The 27,415-nt window shown below is 38.5% G+C and overlaps 1 protein-coding gene across 2 annotated transcripts in view; it reads left to right on the plus strand.

Moving 5' to 3' along the window:
- The window catches only part of INTS14 (integrator complex subunit 14), a 359,639-nt gene that overhangs the window by 255,711 nt on the left and 76,513 nt on the right, over positions 1 to 27,415 (plus strand). For both annotated transcript variants that reach the window (XM_044077983.1, XM_044077984.1), the window contains 2 exons: positions 12,453 to 12,597; positions 22,630 to 22,763. In XM_044077983.1, coding sequence (XP_043933918.1) covers positions 12,453 to 12,597; positions 22,630 to 22,763 — 279 coding nt within the window. The remainder of the gene's footprint in view (positions 1 to 12,452; positions 12,598 to 22,629; positions 22,764 to 27,415) is intronic.

Consider the following 27,415-nt stretch of genomic DNA (forward strand, 5'->3'; position numbering starts at 1 on the left):
GATGCTCTATCCTTCAGCTGGAAAAACCTATCCATCTATGCCTTTCCCTCTCTGCTTCTGCTCTCCAGGGTCTTGCTAAAAGTCAGACAGGAAAAACCAAAAATGATTTTGATTGCTTCAGACTGGCCTTGCCAACACTTGTACCCGCTCCTACGCAATATGTCACACCTTCCTCCCAGGGACCTGCCTCAGACACCTTATCTGCTGTCTCAGCAGAACTATCAAATTCTACACACTCTGCTCCAAACTCTGAATCTTGCAGCATGGCCAGTCAACTAATTTCACCATTTACATCTCTCAGCAAACCTGTGATGAACGTCATTTTGGAGGCTAGAAGGCATAGTACTAGAAAATCTTATGCTGATAAATGGAAAGATTCTGTGCCTGGAACCAAGCACAAGGAATAAACACACCAATGCCCAATATTCCTCAGATTCTGCAATATTTAACTGAGATGCTTCACAAGGGTCTTTCTTTTTCTTCCATAAAAATCCATGCCTCTGCCATTTCAGCTCATTACAACACAGAGCCTCTCCTCTTTTCTCATCCCCTGCTAAAGCAGTACCTCAGAGGGGCCAAAAATTTGAGACCTCCCAGGAGAGCACCAACTCCTGAATGGGACCTCAGTTTTGCGTTGGAAAAACTCACCCTACCTCCTTTTGAACCAACTGCTACTGCAGACATAAAATTTCTCTCTTGGAAGACCGCTTTTCTTTTAGCAGTCACTTCAACTAGAAGGATTTCAGAACTACAGGCTCTCATGGCAGTGGAGCCTTTTATTATCTTTTACCCGGACAGGGTGGCTCTCTGGTCCAATCCATCCTTTATGCCTAAAGTGGTGTCTAGTGTGGCTCTTAATCAGACCATTCATCTGCCGACCTTTTTCCCAAATCCACAGAATAAGGGTGAGCAGATTCTGCATTCATTGGATGTACACAGACAACTAAGATTCTGCTTAAACAGGACAAAATCTCTAAGAAAATCTGAGCAATTACTGGTGGCATTTGCTGCAGGGGCAGAGGGAAAGGCTATTTCAAAGCAGACTATTTCAAGATGGATAAGCCATTGTATTCGTTTCTGCTACATGCACCATGGTAAACCTGTCCCCAAGGGGATCAGATCCCATTCCACCAGGGCTGCATCTACTTCTGCAGCCTTTCTCAGAGGGGTTCCTACCAGAGACATTCTAGAAGCTGCTACCTGCAGCTCAGTTCATACTTTCACAAAACATTACCATTTACCTCTCTTCTCTAAATCCAGAGCAGGCTTTGCCACTGCTGTCCTGCAATGCCTTATAGCTGCTCCTAATGCTGTATAATTCCATTCTCCCAACCATAGTTTTGGGATTCTACCCAAATGTAATGACTGCAACAGTGAAATACCAAGCACATAGTACAGTTGTGTACACTTACCATAAATATAGATGTTCGAGTGTATTCACTATTGCAGTCCTGGTTACACACCCGCCAGCCCCCTATTTTTCTCTTACTATACCTCTTCTTTCTTTTACTATGCTCAAAAGCCATTTTGATGTGTTTGCTTTTATTTGGAGGTATATTTTTTGTGTTCTAAATTACATATATATATATATATATATATACACACATATATATATATATATATATATATATATATATATATATATTTTTTTTTTTTTTTTGCTCCCCATTTGGGGGGCAAGAAAACTGATGAAAATGGCATCGGCTGCATGTCTTATAGCCCTGACGACCTGACTTCATGGAAGAAGGGACAGCAACCGACACAGGACCCAAGACTTTGTTAATCAGGCCGACTGAGGGCAACCTGCCAGCAGATTACCCAAATGTAATGACTGCAACAGTGAATACATTCAACATCTACATTTATGTTAAGTGTACACAACTGTACTTTCTCCATGTGCAGCTTAGCTTCAGATACAAACAGAATATATGGAGTGTTTCCTAGGTGTAGACCTTTACCATCCATATATATGAATATGATGTTTACTGTGTACCCTATCAAGCAGAGTCTTGGGCTTTGCTCCCCCAGACCCTTTTCTCATCACTCTCTGTTTCAGTGCCTTCCACTACTCACGTACACACAGTAACTGTACATTAAACGAGCTTGTACAGTCACACAAACATATACATACATTAATTTCCAGGAAAGGCAGGTGATATTCTCCAGCACTGTAGCCTTCTGTCCTGAGTCATGGTAGTAAATTCTCACCACCTCATAGTGTCAAGCTAGTGGCCTTCGATTTACTATTTACATTTGTCAGTAAGCCAAATAATAATAAATAAATTAAAGCATGTAGCAGAGCAGCCTGATCAATTAGAGGAAGAAGCCAGCAGTTTGTTGCCCTTTAGTAATAAATACCTCCTTGACAGTTTACAAGTAAGTAAAGGGTGACCAGCCACAACTTAAAAGTCAATAAATAAAAAAATACTTGGAAAAGAATGAGTTAAGTACTACATTAAACATAAAGCAAGAGAAAGAGGAAGAGTGAATAAAATGGCATATAGATGCAGAAAATTATCCTTTTGAACAGATAGATTATAAAAAAGATGTCTGTTTTTTTTAAAATGTCATTTTCCTTGACGGTCCTTAACTAAATTAATTATTTCTGAGAGCAAAAGCAGACTTTTCAAAACGTATTTCAGAGATGCATACAGATGTGCTAAAATAAGTCACAACTCTCAGGCTTCATTTAGTATTCCTTGTCAGCTCTTATTATTTCTCTAAAACTGTGTGTAATGAACCCTGCAGTCACTGGGGGTCCCCTGCTTCTATATATCTAGATATGTTGTACCATGTCTGTCAAACCAACAAAAGCTAGCACAGCAATCTTGTATACTTAATAGGTAATAATAACTTTTATTTATATCTTCTTTAAAAATCAAAAATAATATCTGGTTATTTTAACAGTGTTTTATCAAGTAAGAGCCTTCACAATGCCATTAAATATTTTACCACTGACACAGTGCCCCTGCCTTAGTTAAACTCTGTGGGAAATTCTGTACACTAAAACTAACATAGCCGGCTTTAGGTACCTGCAATACCCGTGGCTGCATGGGCCCTCTTAATCATCATTAACCGTGTGGAGGCCCCACAAAAACTGCTGCTGACTGTGGAAAAATGAGAAAAAATTTACTAATTTTCTGATTTTGCTCATTAACCTAACAGGGCTCAGATATAACCCTGTTAGTATAAAGCTGATAATTTACATGAGCAAGGTAAGCACTGTATATCAACAGCCCAGAGTGACCAGTATTGATGCTTACCTCGGGTTTTTAAGAGGAGCTGACACTCCCAATCTTCAGGGATGGTTTTCTCTTTCAGGTAGTTTTATAAATACTGGCAGGACACCAAATAGTATCACTCTCAACTTCATTGCTGAAGAGATCTACTCAGTGCCAAAAATAATAGCAGAATAAAGGCTCAAAATCAGGAAGCCATTTTAAATATTACTCTGATTCACTTAAAAGTCAATACAGTAACACTGTTTGCATCAACATGCATTTTTGGATAAAAAGAAATTAAATCTCTGATGTCTGGATTTATTGACTATCTGTAATCCTGAATGATTTACCAGTAAATTAAACTTTTTATGAAGTACAGAGCAAAATTGTGAGGCAAAATCAGGGAAGGTCTCGAAATCATGGGTAGTGACAGGTATGCATTACTCCTCATCAAGGTAAATGAGGACAGATGTGCATTACTCCTCAATGAGGTAAATTAGTGACTTACACTTGGCTGCTGTTTGACGACTGCTACTTAACAGTCACTGATCTGGTGTGGCACTACCAGTGTTGCACGTTGTGTTGCTATTTGCTGAAATAAGTACAAAACTACTATTGCCATGGCTTACACATATGTGTGTGTGTGTGTGTGTGTGTGTGTGTGTGTGTGTTTGTATGTAAAAAATATCACAGATTTTTATCTAAGCACACACCCAGTAATGCTGGGACACATGCATTATTCTTTTGAGTATCAGTAAAACATGCAGCTCTAACAATGTATTACATTTCAAAAGTAAGGCATAAAATGTATCACAGAATTTTCAGACACTTGCATCTTATGTGAGTCTGATGGCCCCCACTACCCAGACTGTATAAATGGATACAGCAAGGTCCATCCCCTTAATCATTCTTGACTTTGTAGGGGCCCCATAAAATTTGTTGCTGGTTGGAGAGAAATGAGGATAAAAAATGTTTTCATTTTCTGATTACACTCTAACCTGAACAGGGCTAGGATATGACCCTGTTAGGATAAAACTGATAAGCCCTGCTGAATGTGTGTGTACAGAAAGTTGTTCCAGGTTATGTGTGGGGTTGGGGGATTATGTGGTTATTACTACCTTTAATTTTCATCACAGTCAAACCTTAGAGATGTGCAGTGGAATAGCTCATTTGGGGACTGGGGACAGTGTAGTCATTGTTTCTCCTTACTTTTCTCACAGACCTCAGAAGTATACAGATAAGTTTTTACTATAGCCTGCATAGGGGCAGGTTAGTGTCTAGGAGCAACAAAGTAGAATCCATTACTCTAGTCATTACTTTTCAATTTCCGAACAATCAAATATCAGGCACGAACACAGGTGGCTGCCTTTGGGATTTAGTGGTGAGAAGTGAAGGGGCATGCTGTGTATATTTATGTCAGCAGTCATTTGAAATACATGACTGTGGCAATTTGAACCTATGCTTTCATCCCAATCTAACACCAGAGGTGATGCATGGGCAGTGACTGACTTTAAGGGGTTAAGTAGACAGGCAGTATTACTAGATAGGACCTGTGTATCCTCACAGCAATTGTCTTGTTTGTTATTATGAGCTACAATTTTGACAGCTTTGAACATTCACCTTAGTTCTTCATTGAAAGAGAAAAAAAAATGGATAACATTAAAATTCTTTTCTTACTTATGATTTTTGTTTAGGCCACCATTGGATTGAAAGGTTGAGAAAATGCTCTAAAATGCATCCCAGAGCATCTATAACCCCTACAGCTTCTGGGGGCACCAGCTTAATTTAGTTATTTCCTCAGTGGTTATCACTGTGCTGTCTTGGTCAGGAAAGGTGTGTTGAAAGGATGCAAAGAAAACTACAGCTGAACAGCACACTGACTTTCTTTCCTTAATCATAATTTCTGTTCAAGCCATCATTGTATGAAAAGGTTGTGTAAAAGAAAAAAAAAAGAACTCTAAAATGCACATCAGAGCATATAGAAAGTTATGGCTTCTTGAAAAAGCTGAAGTATAAGGCAAAATATGAGAAAAGGAAGAAAAAAGTAATGTGCATGGTATGGGGAGCACTGAAGGATGTGTGTATTTGTGTGTGGTGGGGGGGGCTGAAACAGTAGGAAGGGCCTAGGACACCATTTCACCTAATTCCAACCCATGCATAGAGTTGTTGTAATGTATCATTGTTGCAACTAAATGCCAGTAACTGAATTTCCCTTTGTGAGTTGGGTCAACATAGTGTGGTACATCGGCCTGTTGTAATGTAAGATCATTGTAGCTACAGGCCAGTCTGTGTGTACTACTCCTAAAAGTTTGCAGCATGAACTAAAAGGTTGCTTAGGAGGGGTGACAGGTAAGAGTTGGATGAAAAGTGCCTAGGTGGCTCCAACTTAACATTTGCTGGGGCCCTCCAAAATTCTAACACCAGCCCTGTGTGTGTGTGTGTGTGTGTGTGTGTGTGTGTGTGTGTGTGTGTGTGTGTGTGTGTGTGTCTAGGTATATAGGTAGATGCAGGTACAGATGTACATTTTTGTCATACAGAAGGAACCAAGCAGGTTTTTATAATTGCGTACCTGCGAGACCCTTTACTTGTTCTTGGTCAGCTGTCTTTTCTAAGAATTTTATTTTGTATGTCCGTTGGCTTCTTCCCGTGGGAAAAGCCTCAGATAATGTAATTATAGGGAAAAACAAATTACAGCCTACCTTCCATACAGTTCACATCAGCAGCAGGAAGTTGTACTTCAACTTCAGTGAAAAATTCCATATATTTTCCTTTTTTCTTTTATTTTTATATTCACAGAAAAAGATAATACATTTACACACATTTTCATGTCACAGAAAATACACATACAGAGTCAGTTACATACATTTTAGTTTATATGCTGTAGTTCTTTTCAGACTTGTGCAGCCTACATTTGCATTTAATTCTATTCCAGAAAACAGTGGTATATTTATGTATAAATCTCAGTGTGTATAAAGTCTATAGTTGTATTTGTAGGCTTTATTAAATATATCTTTGTAAACAGTTGTCATATATTCAGTATTCCGGAAGCTTTGTTTCAAATTTCTGAATTATAAGCACTCAGTAATGCTTAAGGAGCAAGTTGAACTTTAGATATTGCTTAGTAAGTGCTTGCTTGCTGGAATAGAATGCTTGACCTAAGTAATATTTCTAGGAGTGGCTTTTTGCACTGTTTATAATATTACTTGATATGGTAGATCTTTAAGATGACTGACTGGTGAAGAAGTCCAGTATGGTATGCTAACTGCTGTGTGAATGGTTGTAAATTGGTAACCTTAAACTATTAATGTCTGTGAGGGCACTGTATATTAAACTGTTATAGTAGTTACTAGAGCTAGTGAGTCTGCTGTCATAACATGCTGATATATACACTAGGTTATAATTCTCTGTTTTGATGGTATTGTCCCTTGTACTAACATTGCCTTAAATGAGAAGAAAATTAAGATTAACAGTGCCATCTCTTTCTGTGAATTTATTTTGTGTTTAATTATCTTCTTTTTTTTTTGAGATTGAACAGTGTGCTGTATGGTGTGTATCTTTAGTAAAGGGCTTATAGCTACAGTATCCTTGGTAATGCACATGGTTATACAAGGGGTGGAGGGGGTGAAAGGTAAGATGTGGACTTTGAAAAAAAAAAACTTTAATGCTGTCATTGAGTAACTTTTCTGGACATAGGATTAGGTTTATCTGGTTTTAATGAACATTATTTTTCAGATAGTTTGAGAATTTGTTGATGTATTACTTATTTTTTTAATGATTTATTGGAAGGGAGGACTGCTGACTGCTACTGACAAGGGCGAAATGACAGCGGTCATGTTCATTATTCCTGGATGTGATTTTGTTGATCATCAATGCTGATCAGTTGAGATTTAAAAGTGTATAGTGGTTTGTACTATGCCATGCTATATTTGTAGGACAGAAGTTTCTGGTTTTGAGATCGTGTTATCAAGGGCATGATGCTGTAAACATTGGAGGGACATGAATTTGTTATTCGCAGGAGTATATGAAGTACCTGGTATCAAATTAGTAAGCCCAGTATAAAAAGGTGGATGGTATTAAAGTAATCACTTCTTAGAAGCTCTGTTCGCCCTGGAGAATGCTGACATTTGTGCAGTTACCAAAACATGATTTCAAACCACGAAAAGCACTCCAGCAATTCATGACTTTAACACCTATCAGACATTCCGTTCACCCATTGAATGTGAAAGATGGAGGTGTATCTATCTATATAAAGGATAAGCTCACCACAAGGTTGGTCAAACAATTTGACATGCTTGAGCTACTCCATGTCTAATTAACTACAGGAAAAATCCATTATCATATTTGTGCTAGCTACAGGTCCCCTTCCATGAACCAGGAAATCCGCACATAATACCTAGAATTACTCACCATCCAGTCCAGTACCATACTCATGGGAATTTTAAGTACCCCTCCATTAACTGGGAGACGTACATGACCATTGCTATAAAGGCACAAAGATTTCTCGACTTTGTGAATTCAGTTACCCTGGAGCAGCTGGTCTGCACTCCCACTAAGGGAAAAAATATCCTGAAATGTTGCACACTGCCCCCCCCCCCCCCCCCATGTGATGTCCTCACTGGTAAAATCAGATCAGTAAAGCAGTCTCCCTGGAAATTAAGGTAAAACTTGACCCCCCCCCCAATCAAACCCCCAAAACATTTAAGAACGTTTCTAAGGCAAACTACGTCTTATCCTAGCTAGATTCCAGGTTACCCCAAATCCAAAAAAACACAGAAGCCTATGCAGAGGAGTACACAAAATTCTTGTATGGCCACATAAACAACTGCATAGAAATAGCAGTACTAAACTGAAATAAGCCCAGATCAAACTGCAAAAGCAAGCCACCCTAGTGGACCCCTGCTCTTAATACATTGTACAACAAAATGAAGAATATCCTATAGAGAAGTAAAAGGAAATGTGCTCAACAGAGCAACACGTCCCTCATTAGTATAAACAGGCAAATTGGGGAACTAGTCAAGTCTCTGAAAGCAGACTTTGAAGTAAAAAATAGTCTCCAAAGTTAAGGATAACCATAGGGCATTTTTCAGTTATGTCTGCAGTCTTAAGGGCAACAGCCAACAATGTGCGGAATTAGTTATAGATGGCATCTCCTATACTCAGCCAGAAGATATAACAGGCCTGTTGGCTGATGATTTCAGCTCAGATTTGACTTCCCCCATCATCCCCAGTTCTCTCCCAGAAAGTACCCTCCACCACTCCTCAGTCAGTTATCACAAATAAGAAGGTAGCCACTGCTATCTGGAAAACTAAAAACATGGCTTCAGTGGGGCCCAACAATATACCAGGTTGCCTGTTAAATAGCTTAAATCAGGACCTATCAGGCCCAATATCATCCCTATTTAACGACAGCTTCCAGACCAGCTTTGTCTCGATTGAGTGGAGAACAGCAATGGTCATTCCTCTGCATACGAGAAGGCCATCAACTGACCTGGGAAATTACAGACCCATAAGCTTGAATAGCCTTATTTGGAAGGCCATGGAAAGAATAATCATGGACCTGATAAATAATGAGATAGGAAGCTTCCAAAACCAGACCCAACCCAATTTGGCTTTATCAAGGACAGGTCATGCCTACTAAATCTGGTGGACTTGTTTGAGAAAGTCACTAAGGCCATGGATGAGGGCAAAACAGTACATACTGCCTACATCAACCTGGCCAGGGCATTTGACACAGTTCCCCACTAAGGTATTGTAAGTAAACTCAGAAAACTGGGCATAAATTCCCACGTCACTAGATGGATAGCCACTTGGCTCACAGACAGGACATATGGTTAAAGTGGGTCAGTCCAGTTCCAGTAAGAGGCCAATTACTAATGGTGTACCATAGGTCTCAGTGCTGGGACCCCTCCTGTTCGGAATATACTTCTCCGATCCCAGAACCAGTATGGAAGGCCTCTGGATGACAAAGTTTGCAAACTACTGCAAGCTAGGGGCAATCATTGAATTCCCCAAGGATATACATAATCTTTCAAGAGGGTCTAAGTCAGGCAAATGATGGGTGTCAGAACCACAGCCTGAAATTAAATGCGAATAAATGTTTTATTGTACCCTTTTTGAAAGGAAATTCCCCTGCTAACCTCAACATTAACAGCACACCACTGAGAGTAGACTCAGAGGTGAGAGATCTAGGTACACAAACAGATAGTAGCCTGAACTTTGAGTGTCTCACATCCACAGTGGCGAAGAAGTCCTTCTGTGTGGCACAACTTATAAGTAAATGTATGGCATCCAGATCCAGGGAGGTTATATTCCCACTGTCCACAGCCCTCATTAGACCAGTAATAGAGTACAATGCACCATTTGGAATGTACTTGACTAGGCACTTACAACTGGAGCGACCTCAGACATTCCTCACTGAGAAAATACTGGATGTTAACATGTCCTGTGTGGATAGACTGACAGCTCTTTCCCTTTACTCTGTCTCCTATTGATTGTTGAGGGGTGTCCTATGCCTGACCTGCAAGGCACTCACAAATCCAGCCTGATGGAGCTGCTACATATCTGCATGACAAACAGTATGAGAGTCACACATTCTAGGGATCAAAATTTGCTCAGCAAATCAAACAACATGCTGGAGAGACAGATGCGTTTCAGAGATTGCACCTTTGAAATGGGGTTTCTGTTGATGTTAATCAGAGTCCTTACCTCTTCATGACCAGCTTGGATCAGTGGATGGCAAAATCATAAATTCACACTTTAGGTATTGCCTGTGTCCCTTATGGACAGCAGTCTTAAATACTTCATATCCATGTACCATTGTACCCCTCGTATATGGTTTGGACATCCAGTGGTATCTGAAGTGTGTGTGTTACCATTCACAGCCTCTTGACAGCCATCACACAGTCCCCAAGGAAGGCTGCTGTCTGACATGCCTTTCAGTGGATTCACTGCAGGTTTTCACAAACCTATGTCCGTGAAACCAGAAGGCTGATATTGAAAATAAGCAGACCAGTATTTTAAAACTTCACTGTGAAAATGCTATGTAAATCCCTACTGCTAGTAAAGCAAATGGAAGTAGGACTTTACAGTGAAGTTTTATTTAAGGCTTTATGCAGCTTAGTTATTATTAGTTCTTAGTTCAGTGTTGTATGATCTCAAGAGGAGTGCACTGCTTTATTTTTTCATAAAACAGTGTTTGCATTCCTCTTTAAGACTGTGTGAGCTTAGCATGAGACTGTTAAATTGGTGAGGGTTTGGGAGGTGTGGTGGTGAGCTTGATTCTTCCACCCAAAATGTGTAGTATATTTTGTATTTGCACATGCAGCTTGACATTGTGCTTTCATTAGTCATCTGAACTGTCCGTATTTGCCAGATCATTATTTCAGTCTCAGACAGATGCAGGTTGAGTCCCTAGAACATGGGTTTGTGTACTGATCCCCTATCCATTTAACTATAGGGATTAAATGTACTTGCACACACCCAAGGCCCTACTGGCATAACTGGACTTTATTCAACTTTGTGCATAGTTCACCCCTTCCACTTTGAATTTTCAACATTCTAGACATTATGGTGAGCCTGAATCACCCGACATGCACTGCCTGTGCACTATCAGACTGGCAGAGTTTTCCATGTTTACTGCAAGTCGGTGGTTGTCAGTATTAAAAATGCCCACTTGTATCTGTGGTTACACATTACAGTAATTTCTTTTCAGTCCTTTGCATTACTTTTTTGTATCATATTATTTCAGCCCCTGTGCCTGCTGACCGTTAGACCTCCAAGAGCAGTCAGCTAGGTAACGATGAGGATTCTTGTTGCTCTTACCAGCATTTCAATAATGATAGCATTGTTTCTTTTATGAACCTAACCCCACCCCAGTGGTTACATGAGTACTTAGATCACCAAAAGACGTACCTCTCAACTGTCCAGATTTTTGCAATATGTCCAAATTTTTGCCTCGTATTTTTGGTCTTTTACTCATAAAATGTGTTGTTTTTTTTTTTTTTTTTGACAAATCATTGAAGATTGAAGTCACTAAATAATACTAAATAATGACAGACATTTGAGTTTCAGACTTTGTATCTTTCAGAAAGTTTAGAATATAAAATCTGTCATTCTAACAACTTTCGATGTTTATCTGAGCAATATTTAAAATCTCTGCCAATTTTGGGCCTTTGTCCCACCATTATTTCTGTCTTTGTCAAGACTTCTTCCATTTACAGGTTGAGAGGTCTGCACAAGGTTCTCTTACCCCCCATTCCTGTTATGCACCAACAGGGGTTACCATTTCTGGCTTTGTGTGACTACACGGCATCTTCCTGCCAGGCCCCCAACTGCATGATGAGCCTCTGCTGTCTAGCACGGGCCCTGTCATTGAAGCAGTGGTATGAACTAGGAAGGAACCACCATTCCTTATCTCCCCCTCACCAGATGGCCACTCTCATCCTCCCCACCTTCCCTCTCAGTCACCCCATCTGCTAATCAGACTCTGGTCACGTGGACTGTAGTCCGAGCTTTATCCCTGTATGCCACTGTCACTAGCTATGTGTCTAATATTTTGATCATGTAATTGTTGATGCCAGAAAAAAAAAATAAGGTACTTAAGTGCTGTTAATTTTTGCTGTATCTGCTGTAAGTTGATCAGAGCATGTGACAGGCGTAGTGGACCCAAAACTGTGCTTCTTGTGTAAAGGTTTGGCAGGCAAAGCATGTGTCATTATATTTACTGATTTCTGTGCCATGCTCTTGAATGATAAGTTTTCAGATTCTTCTTGAATTTGAAAAAAATCAGAGGCTTTACTGTGCAGGAGATTTGTACCATCCTGACACAGACCATAATCAGTTGTGGGATTGCAGCATCTTGGGAAAAGTAAATCTCTCCATTGTCAATAAATCCTAATTTGAGTGTATTGTCACACTCGCCCCCATTTGCATTCACAGCGATTCAGTGAATATGTAAACCTATCTAAATTTTGCTTTTTTTTTTCAGACTGCAGGGTTTTTTGGTTTTGTTTTCATTTTCCTTCATATAGAAGGATGTTCACCTGGCTATATCTGCAAGTTTTGCATGCCTGTGTTGTACTTTTCATGGACCCTAACTGAAACTGTGCTGATTCACATTATTGTTACAGGTTTGAGGTTCACTTTGCTTCACTTCAACTGAGTTTAAAATTGCAGCCATCTGACCACATAAAAAATATACCTTTTCTGAAATAATCCTTTTGTTTTTTGCAGAAGCGGATGAGGTGGGAACAGGAGTAACAGATGACACCGAGGATGATAATTCTGCCAATCAGATTGCTGGCAAAATGCCTAACTTTTGTGTGCTGCTTCATGGCAGTCTTAAAGTTGAAGGAATGGTGGCAATTGTTCACTTAGGGTAAGTGAATCCACATTGTAAGTTGTTTATGCTTATATGCACTTGCATTAAAACTTGGTTTTGTGTTTTGTTACTTTCTGATAATCATTTTCACCGTGAGCACAGCTGGTTTGTGGACAGAATTTCTATGTGAATGAAATAAGATTTGTCCTGTTTTATCAGGGAAGAGGATTGACTGTGGGGCGAAGTTGTGTACTTCTGCAGTGTTGCTGTATTCTCTCAGCCTCTGGAGATGGCAAGAAGGAACCGGAGGTTCATGGTCCATCTAGAAAGTGACACATCATTAGCATATTAGCCAGTAGATAGCCTGTGCTAACATCAAGACATTCAAGGAACTTCTCCAGTGTTTTATTTGTATTAGTACAATTATGACACTAGTTAAAAAGCACTTGAGTTTGCTTCCATTGGTAGCATAGTTAAAGAATAATATCAGGCTAAGATTCTCAAGCTGATTGTTCAAGGTCTTACCACTCCAATCAAGATTCTTTTTTTATTTATGCTTTGGCTGATGTTGATACCCAGACTGGCACCTATCTCTTACTAGGAGTATCAGTTTTTGATTTTTAATTGAAGTATTGAAGTTGTGTTCCATAAAGCTGGTAGTTTGACTCTACCATGGCTTACAAATTATTTTAATGAAAGGTCTTTTGTGGTGTGCCTAAGAGAAGTGACATCAAAGTCCTTCCCCATAAGTCTGTGTGTGTGCGTGTGTGCGCGTGCGTGTGTGTGCGTCTGACAGGGATCAGTTCTTGAGCCATGTTTTACATGCATATGTACACATGCACTCATATATATGTGTGTGTGTGTGTGTATATATATATATATATATATATATATATATATATATATATATATATATATATATGTGTGTGTGTGTGTGTGTGTGTGTGTGTATATATATATATATATATATATATATATATATATATGTGTGTGTGTATATATATATATATATATATATATATATATATGTGTGTGTGTGTGTGTATATATATATATATATATATATATATATATATGTGTGTGTGTGTGTGTGTGTGTGTATATATATATATATATATATATATATATATATATATATATATATATGTGTGTGTATGTATATGTATGTATATATATTATATATATATATATATATATACCTATGTTTACATAAACACACATGCACACACACCAACAGACACAGGTCTTGCCAGTGAGTATTTTGAAGCTCAAAGGCAATCTTTTTTTTTTTTTTATTGATGATCTGGTCTGAACTGGCATCTCTGACTTATCAGAAATCTTCAGAAGGTTGACCTTCTCAACATTTACTGTTTGTATGTTCATTAGTGAACTGACTGTCACCCTATGAGGTTACAGTTCTTAATCTTCCATGCCAAACCTGCTACTGTCCTGAATGACTCGGCTGTATTTGTCATGTTATTGCTGCTGACTGTGGAATGCACCTGCTTTCAAGTATCCCTTTCTCCAGCTGGACCAGCAGCCATCCAGTACTTTACGATTGGGCTCAGTTATTTTTAAAGTTAATAAGCAAACTGGGTGTGCAATGCAAAAGTAACTGCTTCCTGGTACTAGGAGTATACTTTCCTAGGTATAGTTGATCCCAGAGATCAGGTTCTGTGTTTGATTAAACAAGAGAGTGTAAGCTAACATGATTTGAGTATTGTGGCTTTTTTCTTAAGCTGCCATGCACCACTTTTGTGGTTGGGCCTGGGCACTTCATATCGAAAGCTATATTTTTGAGTGTTAGTGATTCTTCATAATGCTTCATTGTAGAAAGCCCTAGCATCCGCATTAGTAGGCTAATGCATTTTTAGGAGGGAACCAAGTTTCTTTACCTCATGAGTTGTCTGTTTTGAGTGTAGTATCTAAACTGTAAAACAACTTTAACAAACCTGTTGAATCAGTGGTACTGTGAGCAGCTAATGACCTTTAAGGACAGGGTCTGATGTTGTGACATCAGTTGGCTTATCACCTTGTTTAAACAGTCCATGGTTATTTGTAATCTACTGTTCACAAGCAGTCATTGAATCCTGTTGGGATATTTCTTGTATTACTTCATATGACCCTTTCCAAGGAAGAGGATTTATATTTTAACATTTTGTAGCACATTTTGTGTGAGGCAGAGGGAGGGAGATAGATGCATAACTTGCTTGTTGTTCTCTTGATCAGTACTGTGACAGGTGCTGATTAGAATTTTGCTCAAAAGTCTGTAGAACACCAGGATCTAAATGCAAATATTTAATTTAACAAACATCTTTACTAGACTGTGAAGGAAGAATAAAGACAAAGGATAACAAAATGCTGAGATACAGAATGAGGGATCAACTTCAGGGACAGAGAGGTGATCTTTTATATTTACAGGACACTGATGAGATTGCTACTGTAGTGCTGTTTCAAAGTCTGTAGAACTCAGAATTGTTAAGGGGGAAGTGTAAAGGAAAGCTGCCGGGTGGTTAGATGACTGAAGGAAAAGATGGTCACGCTGAGAATAGTCTATGTAGGGCTATAAATTACTGGAGGCAACTATGTAGAGATGATATGTGATATGGTTACAGACAGCTGTTAGTGAGACCTAGAATGAATTGTTTCGACACCTAGAATGAATTGTTTCGACACAACGACTGGTGGGGGGGGGCACAGAATTAGTAGAAAGCACAATTTTTCTTGAAGTCAAAGAATTTCCATTTCTGACATTAGGAATTCCCTTGCTAAGCCGCTGATTAGCTTTTATCCTGTCTTCTGCTCTGACATTTTTTTCGAGATGCTTCCATGCTAAGGACCATGCAAAGCATACACTGGAGCACACCATGGTAACGTGCAGTACACTATGAAACCAAACTTAGCATCTAAGACCACCAGTCCTTTTTTACTGTTCACACAATTTGGATATCAGTTTTAATGATCATCTTGAAGTTCCTGTGTTCAGTTTTGAGAGAACCAAAGCCTTCTGTATGTTTGTATGGATTGTGTGAGCCGCAACCTACACCCACATTGCTTCTGCTGCCTAGGAAAACCATAAGGAGCTCTAATGAAGAGGATATGAAATGGGACAAAGTAATGGCCCAAAAAATTTAGAGAAAATTAAAAGCTCCTAGCTTGAAAACCCCAGGTACAGGCACAGTACCTAACTTCTGGCTAAAAGAATTAACATCTTTATACGAAGGTTTAGCCCTGAGTGAGAATTACTTGTATGCATATCCCAAACAGATACCAACCTGGTTAACAATAGGAAAAATGGTACTCCTCCTCGAGTGAATCTACAAGTCATCCCAAGAACTATAGACCGTTAACTTGCTATACAACGAAATGCAAACTATATATAGGAATTGATGCAAGCAGAATTTATAGTCATTTAGGGGAAAAAAACAATTTGGCAATAGAACAATAGGGTAACAGAAGAAAGTTATATGGAACAAAGAATCCTTTGTTGCTAAATAAAGCCGTAATAGAGAATTGTAAAAAGGGAGAGGATTTAAGTATGGCATTGATAGATTACATTAAAAAAAATTAACAGCATTCCACATTCATTAATAAAGGAATGCTTACAGATGTGTAAGATAAAACTGTACATTGATCAATTACATTACAGTGATCATGAAACAGTGGCAAACTTCTTTGCATTTGCGCTATGACAAAGGACAAATTATTATCCCAGGGATAAAATTCAAAGTGGAATATTCCAGGGTAATTCTGTCACTGATGCTTTTTATCTTGCCCTTAACCAATTAAGCTGGTTACCTAACAGATTAGGCTATGGCTGCAGTTTGTCTCCCAGAAAATAACCTTGTTTAAAGATTTTTCATCTACCTTTTTATGGCCAACTTAAAATTGTATTGTTCAACAGATAAGGAGGTGAAAGTACTGAAAGTACAACCACAAATGGTAAAGATGATGTAACAGTGGCATTTGGTCTTGGCGAATGTACATATATAATATTTAAAACTGGAAAGCTACAGCACCAAGAAAATATTAGCCTTGGGTAAGAATGTCATATAAAAGAATTGAGCAGGAACAGAGTGTGTAAGTTTCTGGCAATAGATGAAGGATCAGTAATAAAACATGATAAATGAGAATAAAGCTCAGGAAGGAGTATTTCAGAAGACTAAAACTGATATTGAAACGTCCCTTGATATCTAGAAATAAAATCCAGGCTATAAATAAATTTACTTTTCCTGCTCTAACTTACAATGTTGGGGTGATTGCCTGACCCCAAACATTATTGAATCGATTGGACATAAAAACAAGAAAAATTATTCATGCTTATCAAGTGAAATAAAGAAATCAGTGTATACCAAAGTTATATATTCCTTGCAATGAAGGAGGTATGGGCCTCTTCAAAATTGATTACTTTTATAGAACTGAATTATGGGACTTCATAAATATCTGCTGATCTAATCAGATCCAAACATAGTGAAAGTTGTAAAATGTAAGAAAAAGTCATCTAAAATGACATCTTTGCTTAGTTTAGTAAAAGCATTTCGGTGTCAAGTAGGAATGGAAATCAAACCAGACAGCAGTTGAATGTGCCAGAAGCAAAGAATATAAGCAGGAGGATCACATGAGAAGGAAATAAGTGTGGAAAATCCATAAATATAGTGGCAAGTACAGAGAACTTCTGGAACAACCTCATGTTGACCAAAATTTGACACAGAAATTGTTAACGAAAGGTGTATTGGAACCAGAAGGTGTGAAGGGTATAATAATAATGGCCCAGAGTAATGGGCTGCATACAAGTCGGTTTACAAAATCCATTGAAATGCTGGGAGAAACAGGCAAACGCAGGTTCTATAAAAAAGAAATGGAAACTGTTGAACATCTTCTTGATGGGTATAATACACGTAATGCAGAGGGCTTATATACTGAAACGTGCATTAATGTGACAAGACTGTTGAATTGGGGATTGTGCAAACACTACATTATAGAAGTAGCTGAGAAGCATTAGAAACATTTGCCACAAAGAATAAGAGTGAGTAATGAATTGTATATCACATGGGATAATCCATTACCAACAGTTCAAAAAATAGATTCGAGTAAACCAAATATAGTAGTTCATGGAAAAAAAAGGCAAAGGTAGCATTGATCAATGAAATAACTGCATCAGTGAATACGCTGGCTTATGTAAGACAGACGCAAAGTCATAAAATAGCAAGATTTGCTGGCAGAAATGAGAGCAATGTGGATGAAAACTACTTGGACAATTCCAGTAGTAGTAGGAGCAATGGGTATAAGAAAGAATTTACAGTCATGCTTAGATATGTTACCAATACATGTAAGTCTATGTGAATTATAGAAGACGACAATTCTAAGCATGTTGCGGGTACTAAGAAGAACATTCTTGGCTGACATCAAAGACTGAAACAATACTAATTTCATGAACTGTAATCATACCCTGACTTAGGAATAGGGTCCATTCCTGACATGGTATTAGAAACCCAAAAGACTCATAGAAATTAAACCGAGAGGGACATGATATGAAGCACTATCATAGGTGCCAGTTCATCCTACCATATGCAGTTGTAGGACGGAGAAGCTTGTGGCCAGTCATGCTAGTCAGAGAGAGGCTGCATTTGAAAGTACCTAGTATGGGAATCAGCAGAAAGGTCCTGTGTACAGCTCAGGTCTTTACCAAAGCACTGTAGAAAGCCTGAGAAAATGAAGGGCAGACAACAGTCGCAAATTCCTTTGAGGAAGGTCCATTCTTGATTAAGTTGTCTGGTCCAAAAGTATAAAAGCCTTCCCTCAACTAGCTATAGCTCAAGTTCAAAGACATACTCCACTTTGGTGGATCGTGATGGTCCTAGAGAAGTGATACTCTGGAAACTGCCATGGAGGATGAGTCCCACTATGTTAATACAGCCCATTCCCTAGTTGAGTGAGTACAGCACTGCCTTGACTGTCCCAAGGAGCAGTTCATTGAGTCACTAAGCAGTAGCTCAGTAGTATTGCTTAAAAACGAGCACTTCATTCTAGCAGTGGCCCAGATGGATGAGAGTCTATGGTGTCCTCGTTAGCAACAATGTGGACTTGAGAAAATAGTTTGAGGTGTGGTGGAGCTTTCCTCACACATGTGAGAGTGCACACTTGGAGCTGGTGCCAGCACTAGCCTGATGTAGACCTCTCAAGTCCTCACTCCATTTTCTATTAGCTGTGTCCCTAAGTGGTAGTACACTATCATCCATAACACCCATTTCCTGCCCATTGCAAGCTTCATCCCATGCAGATCTGTACTTCCAGCTTGGAGTGAAGTGATTTGGGTGGTATTCTCTGAAACAGATAAAGGTGATAAGACATCTGCCATATTCCTTAGCAGTGCAGGTCAATGTGAGAAAAACAGCCGAGATGCACAAAAAAGTCACTTAAGATAAATAATGCTCTAAAGAGAAACCGTAGTCTGCCTGATCACCAGTAGTAAAGAGCCACAGGATCTAATGGATTTATAAATTATGCCAGCTTCAATGCTGTAGAGAGTTAAAACCTTGATTATGACCTAGGTGGCCAGAGTTGATTTAGCTTCTCCAGTACCCATTGGAGTAAGTGGGGGTGTAGAAATGACTAGGTTTTGCCTGCTCGCCAGTCTTTTTGGGTGAGGGCTGAGGGTTACGTGACTTGTGGAGGGTGTGCTCCTTCTGCAGTCCAGATGGATATTTAGACTACAGGCAAAGTAGAGTCGAAGGAATGTGAGTTGACTTGGTGTCGCTGTCTTTCAGTGCAGGGCAAAGAACCACGTTTTGGAATGCAGTGGCCTTAATGTAATGCCAGCTTGCAGTATTTTAAGTCCTTAATTGAGCCAAGCAAGCTTCTGTTCAGTGATGCACAGTGGACAAATGGAGGCAGAGGTAATCAAAATCAAACTACAGGAAGCAACTCATTAACAGCTCATAGCTTTAATCCACTCTGCTAACTGCCAGACAAGATGGAGGAGCAGGTAGACAGGTATTCAGCCTTAATCAAAAAAGCACCGTCCAAGGGGCACCACAAGATTGGAGTGAATCCAGATTATTTCTGGTACAAAATAAAAAAAGCCCTCAGATCACAGATTTCTTAACAGATTCCTTCCCAAGCAAACATTTTGGATGGTCTTTGTGCAAACAGCTCTTCCACGTTTGACAATGAAAAGACTGAGTAGGCTGTTTGGACATCCAGGATGCTTACTTGCACATAAAGATTGCAGCAGTAGAGGAAGTGTTTATACTTCTGGGTCAGATCCATTCATTTCCAGTTTTGGGTTATGTTGTTTGGCCTTATCCCATATACCTCCAGGATGTTTACCAATTGAATGTCTGTAGTCACAGTAGACCAAAGGGTGCAAGATGAAAAGATCTTTCCACACTTGAACAACTGAATCCTAGTTGCACCAACTCTGGACAGTCTAATTACAACACAGGAATTTTTACTGTGTGTGTTCCAGTCCTTAGGCAATACTGTAGAGTTTCAGATGACAACATCACAAACCCTCACCTTCGTAAGTTTTCATTTTCATAACTTCAACAGCAGCCAGCCTTTGACTTGAGAACCTAGGTCTCATGCAGGCCATGATGTTTTAGTACCCCATGTGACATATTACATGAAATTCTGCTGTGTACCATGTAACCATTCAGAACACCTGACTGCCATCAGGATTCAGCTAGTTCCAGATGATCTCTAATGTTCATATTATTTGTATATCTGTTGTTATAATGAGTACCCTTGCACAACTGCAATATGTCTGATAACCCTCTGTTTTATATGCCTTTGCTGGAATAGCAGAGCCTGCAACAGACAAAAATGTCTTAATGATGGAGAATGTTTAAAAGCAAAATGTGTGGGTTATAGAAACATCAGCACATTTTTCTCTTAGTGGTTTTTGAAGAGTGTTAGGTAAGCATGGAGTTGTTATGGGGCAATCTTATGTTAACTGAATTAATTGAGAAATATGGAAGAAATGTTGCAGTTTTAAAAAAAAAATTTTATGTGCACATACATATTGTGATAAGTGATGCATATATTTTGTCTACAGCATATTGAAATAATTAGAACTGGTAACACAGCTGCAGAGGAAAATCTTACAGAACTTAGTATGAAAAAAACAGAGGATGTATAAAGGAGAACAAGGTTGATATTGCCACGTATTATTTGGAGATTTTTGATTATTAAACTTTTAAAACTGGTGTTTTCAGTTGTTTTCTGTTTTGTCTTTTATATTCTGAAATTATTTAGTATAATTTACTTTTAAATGCTTGCACTGAAATTAAATGCAGCTGAGTGTTAAATTACTTATTGAGCTTTTTTGCTTAGATTTGTTTATATGGTCTTAAATTTTGTTAAAACAAATTTGGACACCAATTTTTAGAAGAAACTTTACTTAATAGAGAGGTATGTATGATGATTGAATAGATTTATTTGAGTGTATGTCTAGATGGGTCTGAAGATGACAGAGCAAAATTCAGAATGGACAACCACTACAAAAAAAAAAAAAAGATAAACAAGTTATGTATGGTTAAACTAAAGATGTTTCATGGATAAAGAAGTTTAAAACGTTATGGGGAGTTCCCATCTTTTTAACTTTTGAGTCAGAAGAGTTGGCTGATGCAGTGATGATGCTCTAGACCTAGAGACAAATTATGAAAGTGTCACCAGTGACCCAAGTTTGGGAATGGAGGTGGGTCTGTGGTATGGTTGTCCTGGGTGAGGGGATAGGCTAGATTGGCCAGTGGCTACTTTTTCCTATACTGGGTTGAGCTTGATATAAGCAGATGCTTGTGCACCTTCTAGTAGAGACTAGATGCCTCACAAGTCATCAGTTCAGATTACAGTGAGCTGCAACTGTGCCTTAACATAGTTGCATTCGGATGCAGCAACAGTGGTTTGATAACTCTGTCTGCCACTCCCATCTGATCCCATGCGTTCTGAGGCTGCAAGTGAGCTACTGTAGAGGTTGGCTACTTGAGAAAACAGAAAAGTGTTACATCTGGGAGAATCTGGCAGAGAGCCAGTGGGGAATCAAAAGCCAGGAGGAAAAATTGGGGTCAAGGAAGAGAAATAAAATAAAATTATGGAAGTGGTTGAAAACAGAATCCCAGTGAGCTCTGTGGTAAGCAGAAAGAAGAATTTGCTGGCAAATTTGCTGCAGGAGGAGAGCCAGAAGTACTTCAAATAGTACATGTAAAGAGAGTGGTGAGTAGCGTATGCATCGGGGAATGTAAAACTTAATTGTGGCCAGCGAATGCAATTTCAAGCTAAATTTGTCCCCAAAGGGAAAAGGAGGATGTTTAATATTACACTTAAGAACAAAGAAGCTGTGAAAAGAAGTAGAGAGAGGAAATTGTTTTGTTTAACTACAGCTATTGTTTCACTATTCAGCATAAGTCATCCTGCTGGGTGGTTAGAGTATTCCAGTCTTGGCCGAATGTGCAGCAAAACAGCATTAAAGCAAGTTTGCAAATTTTGAAACTTTTAGGTTATGGGCTAATTAAAATAAGCAATAACAAAGGCCTTTGGGGAAGCTCTACTCACTGTTTCCCACATGTATAGTAGTGTGCGTCACTTGTTGGTCTCCTGTCATGTCTGTTGGTTGACTTTTAGGAGCAAGGAATACTAACACAACTTTTGTTAGTGTATTGCTAGCAGATATTGATACAGTTAGGGACTGATGGCAGGCTAAACCAATTTGCAGTAGGCTTTGCCTTATGGCAGTGTTCAGCATCTTTGATGATTGTAGCTAATATTAATTTTCTGCCATTTTTCTGTCTTCTATGTATGATAAGAAATTCTAGTCCTGTCCAGTTATTGGCATTCTGTCAGAGCCCATCTTACAGCAACATTTTGCTAATATGACCAGAAATGAACATCTGAAGCTATAAGGCTCAGATACTCAGTGCTGAAGTGTTATATTTGCTGCATTAAATTCCTCTTAAATAATATTTTACTACTGTAAAGTTGTTTTTGTTAAAAGTCACCTTTTTGCCTGATAGATATAAAGTCAGTCTGAGTAACGATCATTAACTTTCACTAAGATGTTTTTTTTTCTCTACCTTTAACTTTTTTCCCCAGTCCAGACTGGTTTGGTATGCTGTACTCCCAAGCAGATAGTAAAAAGAAGTCCAGTCTTATGATGTCATTGTTTGAACCAGGCCTCGATTCTGTGCCTTGGGTGGGAAAGTTGTCATATCTCGGACCCATTTCAGGTAGAACATATATTCTTTCTGATTTTGTGAGTTAAACATGAAAATGCCTGGTTCTGGTTTGCAGTTATTTATGTTTGTAAATTAACCCCAGCTATAGCTTATAATGCTTGCCTAAATGCAAATGTTAAAAGAGTATAGAATGAAAATGTTTGACCCTTGTGCAGGGGGGAATATTAGAATCAGTGCAAACATTGACATGAGTTGAGAAAGGAAAACTTTTAAGTAATACCTAAAACTAGTAAAGTAGGTAAGTAAGTACTTTCATTTCTGTACACAGAGACTTCTTCAAACAAGAGTATTACCAACTTTCAGTTAAATGTACCAAAACAATACCCCTCATTGTGCTCTCTCCAGTCATCTTCAGTGTTTGAGGGGCCTTTTTTAAACGGTTTTAAATTCATGTGTTCATTCATTCCTGGTGAAACGTTTGCATTTAAGAATGACTTACCAGATGCATTCCTTACTGTTTAGCAAATTAGTCAGGTTGTCACTTCTCATACCAAAATCACACCAGTTCAAAATGTAAAACAAGACTCTCTTATAAGCAGTGACATGTTTAAGTAAAGCTTTTTATCCTTTTTAGAAATAGCATAGTTGTGTTCATACATTATTTTGCTTAACCACTTTTTCTTCTACCAGCATAGAATACTTTAAGTGAAATGTGCTTGTGGCTGTACAATTAAAATAACACAGTAAAGTGAAAGAATTGGCAACAAATCTACAGTGTTGATATTTGTTACATAAGTATCGAACCATTGACTTTGAACTGTGAGTGGGTTACTTCCTTATTAGAACCAGTCTCTGACAAAGACTTTACATAATTTTTTTAATCAATAAAGACAGGCCCATTGTCTGTATTGGATTTATGGTATCATTAGATTACAAAAATCTTCCATTTCCTGCAAACTGCTTCTTTAATTTCTTTTGATCCAAGACTAAATTAAAGTGAAGCCCAAACACCTTTTATTTGTCACATTATTAGTTAAAGAAGACAGTCAACCTGTGTCACAGTTTAACAGGGGCTTGTATACTGAGTCTGTTCCCCTCTACACTTCTCTGCAAACAGCTTGTAATAATTCAACATGGTTACCTTTGATCAAGAATTTTTGTACAAATTGTTTAGGCTCCTTATAAAGTAAGTTGCCATGAGCAGTCAGTCAACTGGACCTTATCAGCTGCCCCTTAACAATATTTTTATTTATTCAAGGTACATGCTTTCATAGAATATGAATATCTCCTTAACAATATTTTTATTTATTCAGGGTACATGCTTTCATAGAATATGAATATCAGTGCACAGAGTATATGCATCTTTGGAGATAACATATTTCTCATGTTTTAAGTCAAGAAATGTAATATGTTCGACCACAAAAAAACAAAGAAAGAGTGCCCCACAGGCGAAACTAGACCACAATATGTTAAACATTGCATTAGCAGGGTTAATCATTCCATTATTATAACGGATTAGTCCTATATCCTAATTAATTCTTATAACATTTTTAAAAATTTTTTAGGTATAAAGTATTGTAATATAAATTATATAATAATTTAATTATTTTTAAAAGTTTTTAAATCTATGTATTTATGTAGACTTTTTAGCTGTAATTAATTGGAATGATTGACCCTGCTAATGCAATGTTTTTACTGATTGGATGATTAAGGTGACAAGTCTGTATAGAGTTTTTAAGCTATGTGCATGCTGATGAAGTTACATGGATAACGAAAACACGGAGAAGAAGTTAAGCGTTTCTCGTTGCTATAGTGTGGTGTATTTCTGTAATAAAGTCTCTTTGAGTGGCTCGAGGCTCCAAGTGCTTCATTATAACAAAATGTAATATGTTCCTTACTAGCTTGAAAATAAAACTAACACTTGGAAAGTTTTATGAAATATTTAAGTAAATGTTCAAACTCTTCAAAGGTGCAAAAATGCAGATATTTTTAAGTATCATCACTATGGTGGTAATTTGGACCTGTCCTTATTCATTTTATGGATTCCAAAAATAACCGGTAATTAGGTTTTATCTTTAAGAATAATCACACAAATGCTTATAAGCATTAAACTGTTTAATGCAATCTAATAGAGAAACCCAAGACGCTCACAGTTCAAAGTCAAGAGGTACATAGTCAAGTAACAAGTGTAAGCAACATAGATTTGGCTCCTTCATATTATTGTGAATACAGACATTTGTTGTGATGCATCTGGTTATTTTAATTTTATATCCACAGTACTGTTTTTGCAGCTACTTATGTTTTATGTAGTGCATTTTATGTTGGTAGAACAAAAAGGTGATTATACAAAATAATTTAGGAATGCAATTGTACTATTTCTAAAAGTGATAAGAAAAATATTTTATCACAGATTGTAACAATTTTAAGAGATTCTTGTTCTATGTTTTCAGTTGGTGTTTTAGATAAGAAATGGGGCAACCTAACCTGTCTGATAGTAAGGAAAGCATGTGGCAAGTCATTCTAATGCAAAATAAAAAAATTTTGGCCACATTACACAACATTTACCCTTGGGCAGCGCTGCCCTCAACATCGAGAATGGCTCTTCCTTCTACAAGAGATAGCCCCACTCCCCATATAATATTGGTTTGGGCTTGGTTGAGGAAAATCTTGCCTATTCAATGCAGATCTCGTCACTTCTAGGATGTGATACAGACAGTAATAATATTGTCTCATCAGACTCCATTTCAGACCCTCCAGATGGCATTTCTTTTGGGGAAACTTTACATCATTTGAGGGAACACTTTAAGTAGGGACCCAGGGAAGTCTCAGGGATGCAGAAAATATACCTAGACCTCTTGAGTATGGAAGATCAAAGGCCAATAGCAGTTTCCCCTCCCTTCGTGTTCCTAGGGTTCAGGAATGCTTTTGAAGCATCCCTGGAGCTGGACTCAGAGATACCTGCCTACAAGAAACTGGACAGATGGCACAGGAATCCTGAAGGTATTCAGTAGTATCTATTGATATTATCTGAGTCTGTGATGACTGCAGGTCACAGCATCCTTCCCAGTGACAAAAAGAAGGTGTTGAATCATTTTAAAAATGATTCACACAGCCTCTACTTTAGATATCACAGCATTAAGTTGTCAAATGGTTATTATTAAATGTTAGGGAAACGTGGAAGATATGGAAGACAAAATCTCTGATAAGACCTTCGGGGCAGGATACGTAAACTGACACACTGTCTTTATGATGGGAAAACACTATGTTAAATGTTGGTGTGATGCCAGATGCTAGCATTAAAAGTCATTAATGTGGCCAGTAGTCCATAGACATCCCTTGCTAATTTGTACCTTCCTGAGGATGTCCAGGGACATGTATTTAATTTCTCCATGGAAAAAAGTTTTGCAAATTGATCCTCCTTTCTTTCATCCTCACTTCTTGCTGGTCATCAGACTTCATTGTAGACTGGTTCTCATTCATGCTTTGAGTGACAGCTGACTGCATAGCTGTTATGGATGAAGCCATTGGGATTTTTCTATTTGTCTAAGGACGAAAACGTAAGTTAATTGTTTTGTGGCGTTAAATAAATCTTTTTGGTTCATTGACCTGAAGAGGCATTTTGTTTGCTGGTTCTGCAAGTGCTTTGGTTTGTAGTGACAATGGGATTTTTCTCTTAAATGGTCCTAACCCCGCTTCTGGTAATTGACATGAGTGCCCAGATCACCATGGGAGGGCATCCAATGCTCTCTTAATGGTTTGTGTTTGCTCCTACACATGTGGTCCTTGGGAGCTGCCATCACTGACTTAGAATCTCCAAGCTTACATCTCTTGACCATACAGTCACTTTGAGAGTGCAAACCTCTACTTGCACAAAAGCAGGCAGCCAAACAGGACCAAGATCTCCCCACCCCAGTATGGCTGGCTGATGGGGCATAAGCTACTCACTCCCACCCTCCCCTGCAAGTCTTTTCTTACTTCCAAGCTGGTTGCTCTCTTGCTGTCTGAGCTGTAGTCAGGGTTTTATCCCTCTATGCCACAGAGCTGGTCCTTTCCAGAATATTTTATTTAAGAGACAGGAGAAGAAGTGGAGAACTATGAAGTTGGTGAAATAGTCTTTTTACCTGCCATTGCTATGTGCAGTAGAAAGTACCTCACCAAACCATGACCTTTTGCCAAAAGCAGTCATAAGCATATCAGTTTAAGCAAAACAAAGCCATTAGGGAAAACCTCAAACCTAAAGAGCTGTCACTTGGCAGGACAGACAGCAAAGTAGATGGAGGGGGAGGGTAGCCCCCCCCCATCCTGAATAGTAACAGTCAGTACCAACTACCACCCATTCCATCTCTTTATCCAGTATGCTGGAAGGGAGGGAGACTTACATCACAAAACGTGTTCCCTCTGACTTCAGGCAAGTGGATAAGGGAGATTTTTATCAACAGGTTACAAAATCGAGTTCAGAACCTTCCCTTTCTTCCTAGAAAAGTTTCTAATCCTAAGAGATTAGCGTTAGCATAACTAGTTTTAGCTCATCTTTTGCTGTGTAAAGCCATAGAGTTCCACACAGCAGAACAAAGAAAAGGTTTTATCCCAGACTGTTGTCTCAAAGAAGGGTGGCCCATCCTAGATCAATCAGGACTGAACAACTTTTAAAAGTAATCAGAGTGAGAATGCTGGCTTCATACCTTCTCTTCCTTACTGATACT

Source organism: Protopterus annectens, chromosome 7.part0 (genome assembly GCF_019279795.1).
Source record: "Protopterus annectens isolate FY-2018-M chromosome 7.part0, PAN1.0, whole genome shotgun sequence".
Taxonomy (NCBI): Eukaryota; Metazoa; Chordata; order Ceratodontiformes; family Protopteridae; genus Protopterus; species Protopterus annectens.